The following is a 7,114-nucleotide window of genomic DNA, read 5'->3' on the forward strand; positions in this document are numbered from 1 at the left end:
AAGGATGGGCTTATAAAGGGGCTTCTTTTGATCAGGATAGGGAGCAACACCAAGGCAACCGAGGAACACAAGATCTGATGGGTCAACACAGGTTTTATAAAAGTAATAAATACAATCTTGTTAGAAAGAGAAATAAAATACAATAGTTATAAAATCTTAACGAGGCCGACCAATACAGTTTGTCTTGGTTTCAGGACAGGGTGGGGGGTGTCTCCTCCAGCTGAGCTGTGGTGCGATCAGAGATGAGTTCTTGGGCGTAGGCCTACTTACAGTAACAGCAATCTGCTCCCTCAGTCTGACAGCTAATAGACTCTGGGACAGGCGGCCAATATTTCGGGCTATTAAAGTGACTCTTGAATCTTTTATTTGAAATATTACAGGAATAAATATCTCAAAAATGATGCTTGGAGAACGGTTACCTTTCGAACAATAAACATTTTTCAAGCTTTGATATCAATCAAATGTTAAATAGCCTAATTTAAGCATTCTGATAAATAGCAGTCATGTGACATACAAGGGTTTCATTTATTTTTTATTCATTCAAAAACAAAAACAAAATCTTTAAATGTGAGAAACAAACTGCAGAATTACTTCTTATTCATAAACTATTCTTCAGTAATTGTGTCAATGTACAAAGCTCAGAATATGTACAATGATCTGGCAAATGCTTCTGATTACTGATATGACATTGCTGAGTTACAGAATACATTAGATTAAGGTTTAATGATCCCTGTGGGGAAATTAACCTTTTGCAGCAGTAAATTGTAATAGGATACAGGAAAAAAGGATATAAATGAGAAAAGAGCATTAACAACTTTTTACTATTTAACTTTAAATTGATAATCTTGAATATTTCAGTTTTGTTGAGCGGTAATTGCAAGTGAGATCCAAACATTCTTGCATAATGTGAAGTTAGTTAGTTTGGCCATAGGAACCACCCACAATGCTAGTAGACTGGAAAAAATGTGCTTGTTATCCTATTTCACACAAGAGTTGTCGGGAACGTACAGTAGCCTATTAGAGTGAGTATATTGTGTTAGCTCCGCCCACCCTGTGTCACCACAGACACCCAGTTCATAAATGCTGCAATACTGAAAATGCAAAGGCCTCCATCAATGGGCCATAGGGTCAATCACCATTGTGTTAACTCTGTGATAGTGACTTAACAGACATTTACTTTACTTACATGAAAACCTTTGAGATTATAACTTTAACACACATTGTTTTTTTTTTACTGCAAGACATTTATTTTGCCATGAAGTAGTTATAATTTCTGTTTCGTTTTATTACAATTCTTCTACATTAAAATGATTTAACAGTTACCTGAAAGAATAGGAAAACATAATATTTCCCTAGAATATGTAAATATCTGATCTCAAATATCAATGAATCCTCCATCCCCTCCTTGGAGAACCATGCAATCCGGAGTCAAATTCCTTATGTGTACATATTTGGTCAATACATTCTGGTCAGAGACAAACTAATGATTACCAGTAGTCTAATCTGTGTGATTGACAGGAGAGATGATCAGCGGAGTGGAGTTTGCACCACTATAATTAAGGCAGGGATTAAAGATTGGGTAGAGTTTGTCAGTGAAGGTGCAGCCAGTAAAGGAGTAGATAAGAGATGCAGCATCTACGTCATAAAAGGAGACCAGACCCTCCTCATAATCCACAAACACCCCCACCTTCTGAGGCTTCGATTTCAGAGGGAGGACGACTTGAGTGTGAGTAAGAGCTTTGATCTCATTTTGATTATTATTCCATATTGCCCAGTAGCCTTGGTCAGGATTAATGCTGATTACTGTCTTCCTGTTGACCGACCCTCTGGCCACTCCTAATACCCACCAAGTTTTCCCTTTAACCTGAACCTCGTAGTAAAATCTCCCTGACGAGAAGCTCTTCTTTCCTAAGACACAGGTCAAAGAAGAAAATCTCTCTGGGTTGTTTGGGAGATTCTTCTTTAGATCACCATGTTTTACTTGTTTCCCATCACCAGACAGGATGAGATTGGGATTTGCTGTATCAGGATCCAGAGTCACATCCACTTCATACTGCTGGACCCTCTTTAGCTCAACATCAGCAAACAGCTTCTCCTTCTCTTTCCTGAGAGTCTTCTCCAACTTCTCCACAGCTCTCCTCACAGTCCCCCGATATGATGAGCGATGGACACTGACCTCTGCCCAGTCCTTCGTGTGTGGAGGAGTGTTCAGGGACGGGAAGCTTTGGAGGAGGTGGAGGTGGTCTTCAGTGCATGAGAGCTGCTCCACCTCAGCAGTTCTCTTCATCAGCTCAGAGATTTCCTGCTCCAACTCTTTGATGAAGGCTTCAGCCTGTTTCTGTGTTGCTTTCTGCTTCTCTTCAATCGTGTCAATGAGCTCAGCCTGGTCTCTCTCCACAGACTGCATCAGAGCAGTGAAGACCTGCACACCGTCTGCTATTTCTCTGTCTGCATCTTTCCTGCTGAGCTCCACTGCATGTTTGATCTCCTGAATCTTCAGTCGTCTCTCTTGGATCTTCTGCTGAATCTCAGCCTCTGTCTTCCCCAGCTCAGCCTTCTTTCCTTCATATCCTTCCTTCAGAGGGACAAATTGATGTAACTTGTGGTCTGACTCAGTGCAGAACTGACACACACACATCTGGTCCGTCTTGCAGAACAGCTCCAGCGGTCTGTCATGCTTCTTACACAACCTGCCTTCCAGGTCCTCCACAGGATCAATCAGCTTGTGTTTTTTCAGGCCCGTCATTCTCTGATGAGGCTCCAGGTGAGTCTCACAGTATGAGACCAGACACACCAGGCAGGACCTCAGGGCCTTCAGTTTGGTCCCAGTGCAGACGTCACAGGGAACTTCTCCTGGTTTGGCACATCGTTGGTCTGGGCAGCTGCTGGCTTTCATTTGAGCTGACTTTCTGGACTGGGCAGCCATCTCTGATATTAAAGTATTGACCCGCAGCAGAGGTCTTCTGTCAAAGACCTCTTTACACATGGGACACTGGCACGGGGCATTAACATCCCAGTACTGTGTGATGCAGCTTTTGCAGAAGTTGTGTCCACATGGTGTGGAGACTGGATCAGTGAACACATCCAGACAAATGGAGCACAGAAACTGCTCTTCGGATAGGAGACTGCTGGCAGCAGACATATCTAGTAGACACCGAGACCTAAAGTGAAATAGTGAAATAATAACATTACTATACAGAATTATTGAATAATAATAAATATAGTTTAAATATTTAATTTGGATTACATAAAATAAAACTTTTTTGACTGATTCTTCAGCTACTTTCAAACAAAGTACAGACAGACACACAGACACAGACACAGACACACAGACACACAGACACACACACACACACACACACACACACACACACACACACACACACACACACACACACACACACACACACACAGAAGTCATGATTGAGTCAGATCATTTTTGGATGAGCTTATACTATTTCAAGATGGAAATCAATCTGCCTTTATTAAAATAATGTGGATAATAGTAATTATGAAGATGATGGGGTCTAACTAGTAGTAGCCTATTTGTGGTTGTTGGTATGAGGCCACACTTTGTCTATTGTGTTGTTGTTGATGTTTTTTGCGAAACAGACACACATTCTACATTAATTCACGAGGAAAGGCAGCACAAGAATACAAGGAATGAAACATGTTGCATCCATATTGTCTATTCTTGCGGACACCCTGACATCTCACAACCGGAAGTGCACATGGCGGGTATTATAGTCTATGGGTAAACAAACAAGTATTATCATTGGTCTGAGCTCGGTTTTTGATCTGAATATTATTGATCCATAATGAGGTAGAAGTGAAGCCGGAAGTTGACCGCGAGAATTGTATTTCTTTATATTTCATTTGTCAGCATTTCTCTATATTTCTATCTGATTCGGTGCCGTTTTTGTTATCTTGATTTGCTGAGCTTTAATTTTTAACAAGCATTTTCTGTGTTCCTCTCTACAGATGATCCAGCCTGTATTTACCTCGGCTCTGGGTCTGGACTAATAAGGCCTCTCACCTGTGTTCAGCTGACGGCCTGATAAAGACCATGCTGCTCCAAAACATGCCTTTTTAATCTTCCTGTTGGTTTAGCCATGCTGATAAAGGCTTAAATTAGACCTGTGGTACATTAGCTCTTCTCTTTTACACTTTGCCTGAAACGTCAGTCTTTTTAGTGTTCTTTTTCTCTCGCAAATCATTTCGACAGTTATTGGCCTATTTCTCGGTGGTTCATTGAAATCTTGTACAAACTGAACACGGGAAGTTTTCAGAGTTTGTGTTATCGCTTTCTGTTTAAACACAGTATTATCTGCTGTACTCACCTCTAGTTGTATTTCCTTTGGAGAGAAAGAAAGACGTTTCTCGACTGCAGCAATGTTGTTTCTGAGTTACTTTCACTTTCTACTCTGCAACGTGAGCTCACTGAAACTACTGTTTCCAGTGGCTCCGCCTCTTACGGCAGCAGTTGCATTAGTAATCAGAAGATGGTGCTGTGGGTGGTTCAGTGGTTATCTACTCTAGACTAACCAAAAGTTTTCAAAGTGGGAGACGGGCCTCCCCAGGGGGCCTCCAAACAGTTTCAGGGGAGGCTCAGTGAATGGAAGTGAAAACACATGACGTTACTTATTATTAGTTATCAAAATAGCCTAAATGTGTGTGATTTGGTTAAAGAGACACAAACAAATATAATGCCTTCAGAGTAGACAGTAGACTATGTATTTTGGTGTAGTAGAACAGCAATATCAGGCAATCTTGGCTCATTTTTGATTGATTGATTGATTGATTGATTGAAACGATTTATTTCAAACAGTTAAAACAATACATAAAAATGAAAAAAAAACAGTAAACATAACAGTCCAATAGACTTCATCAAAAGGAAAATACGTAAACTCCCATATAAAGAAAAAACAAACTGTTTGAAAAGGGGCTGGAAGAAGCCTAGGCTTATCGAGTCCTGCCCCCAAATAGTGCAATTTGTTGAGTTGCAATAGGATCAAATGACATAATCATGATTACAGTCTCAGACTTTGAAAACCCCTGGTCTGTTTTTAAGGATGGGCTTATAAAGGGGGTTCTTTTGATCAGGTTAGGGAGCAACACCAAGGCAACCGAGGAACACAAGATCTGATGGGTCAACACAGGTTTTATAAAAGTAATAAATACAATCTTGTTAGAAAGATAAATAAAATACAATAGTTATAAAATCTTAAGAGGCCGACCAATACAGTTTATTTGTCTTGGTTTCAGGACAGGGTGGGGGGTGTCTCATCCAGCTGTGGTGCGATCAGAGATGAGTTCTTGGGCGTAGGCCTACTTACAGTAACAGCAATCTGCTCCCTCAGTCTGACAGCTAATAAGACTCTGGGACAGGTGGCCAATATTTCGGGCGTCTGCGCCAAAACTTCCGCTTCCATCATTGCGATGATGTCTCAGTTATCAGTCTATAGAGATTAGCTGTCGTAAGGACCTAAAATACCTACAAAAAGTAAGTATTGATTGATCAACTCACAACTCCATTCTTGCATCAATCGGACAGTAATCAATAACCACGGTGCACAGAAGTAGAAGTCTTGGTGAGTACGTCTGCTCTACACCTGAAACTTGGCCCTCTGCCTCAGAGTCTATTAGGCATTGTCTGACTGATAGACTCTGGGTGCCCAGATTGACTTAGCAGTGGTTTGTTGTTTCACTACTGTAGTATCGGTCGCAGCTAGCTCATCCTGCTGGTGGGGACTAGCCCCATGGCGCCAGCCCTAAGCAGCATTAATGCCAATTGGACATGGTGGCCAATGGTGTGCTACTGTGAAATTCACCAGCAACCTCATAGATGCCTATTGGAAAAGACAGTTCTCTAAAACTGTTCAGAAGATACATATGTAATAATCAATAATAATTGATTGGATTTATATAGCACCTTTCTAGACACGCAAAGTGCTTCACATATCAGGGGAGGGAGGGGGAGGGAACTCAACTCATCCACCGCCGATGTGTAGCACCCACCTGGGTGATGCACGGCAGCCAGTTTGCGGCAGAACGCTAATGAGAGGATGATTGGGTGGCCATGATTGAAGGAAGTCCTGTGTGGGAATTTAGCCAGGGCACCGGGGTTACACCTCTACTCTTGCGATGAGTGTCGATGGGCTCTTTCGACAGAGAGAGTCAGGACCTCGGTTTAACGTCTCGAAGGACGGTGCTCTCACAGAACAGAGTCCCTGTCTCTGCCCTGGGGCATTGGGGAGATTATTCATCAAACCAGATTATTCATCAGACCATTCAGACCAGATGGGAAGAGCACCTCCTACTGGTGCTCCAACACCACTCCCAGCACCAGTCCCCCATCCAAGGAGTATCCCAGGGCCTAGGCCAGACCTGCTATGCTTCCCAAGGAAAGCCAGTAATGTAATGCAGGAGCCAATGGTGCTGACATACAACACCACACAAGGCCTTAAAAAATTATTTGAATTACTATTATTATTATTATTATTTATAACCATGAAGGCTGATTTAAAAGACTTAACTCAGAGCCATATAAACACTGTTTTTGTGTGATGTCACAGGGTAGCCAAGAGTGTCCTGCTCTGTCTATAAGCTGGGTTCATACAGTCCGGCTTCATTTATTATTATCATTATCATTATTATTATTATTATTAGAATGTTAGGGATGATTCTCTTTGTTTTCGTGTGCAATCCCATTGTGCAATAGTCTTGACATCTTGACAGTGCTGAGCTATGCAGAAAGGAAAGGTGAGACGTTGGGGTTGGTTTAGGGGGTTGTTGCAGGGCGTCCCACCGAATATGAAATGCTATCAAATTACCATGCTTCACATGTCTTGAATTAGCATACATCAGATCAAATAGCCCAAGACTCCTCAGTGATTATGCATCCAGGCACATGCTCAGTTTCAACCCCATTTTACTTCCAATTATCATATCATTATCATAGCATTACTCCTCACCCAGTCGTCAATTTAGTCTACACTACACTCAGGGGAGTATTATACATGGTGTACCCAGACAGACCATCTATCTATCTATCTATCTATCTATCTATCTATCTATCTATCTATCTATCTATCTATATCTATCTATCTATCAT

The 7,114-nt window shown here is 41.6% G+C and overlaps 1 protein-coding gene across 2 annotated transcripts; it reads right to left on the reverse strand.

The window, feature by feature from the left end:
- Positions 1–598: 598 nt before the first annotated feature.
- On the reverse strand, positions 599–4,416 carry LOC310784671 (E3 ubiquitin-protein ligase TRIM21-like). 2 transcript variants are annotated; one of them, XM_083645694.1, is made up of 2 exons: positions 4,341–4,416; positions 599–3,161 (listed from the first exon to the last, which is right to left on the reverse strand). In XM_083645694.1, the coding sequence occupies exon 2, from the start codon at positions 3,140–3,142 to the stop codon at positions 1,499–1,501; it is 1,644 nt and encodes a 547-aa protein (XP_083501820.1). In that variant the 5' UTR covers positions 3,143–3,161; positions 4,341–4,416; the 3' UTR covers positions 599–1,498. The 2 variants fall into 2 exon arrangements, with proteins under 2 accessions (XP_083501820.1, XP_083501819.1); XM_083645693.1 differs by lacking the exon at positions 4,341–4,416 and adding an exon at positions 4,037–4,120.
- Positions 4,417–7,114: the final 2,698 nt, after the last annotated feature.

The sequence above is a fragment of the Poromitra crassiceps genome, assembly GCF_964638095.1.
Source record: "Poromitra crassiceps genome assembly, chromosome: 11".
In the NCBI taxonomy this organism is placed as follows: Eukaryota; Metazoa; Chordata; class Actinopteri; order Beryciformes; family Melamphaidae; genus Poromitra; species Poromitra crassiceps.

Excerpts from the sequence above, each read along its gene's own strand:
- LOC310784671 (XM_083645693.1), bottom strand. The coding sequence starts at position 4,083 with ATGTTTTGGAGCAGCATGGTCTTTATCAGGCCGTCAGCTGAACACAG. Across the intron at positions 3,162-4,036 it reads AGGCCGTCAGCTGAACACAG|GTCTCGGTGTCTACTAGATA; the intron begins GTGAGAGGCCTT and ends ATTTCACTTTAG.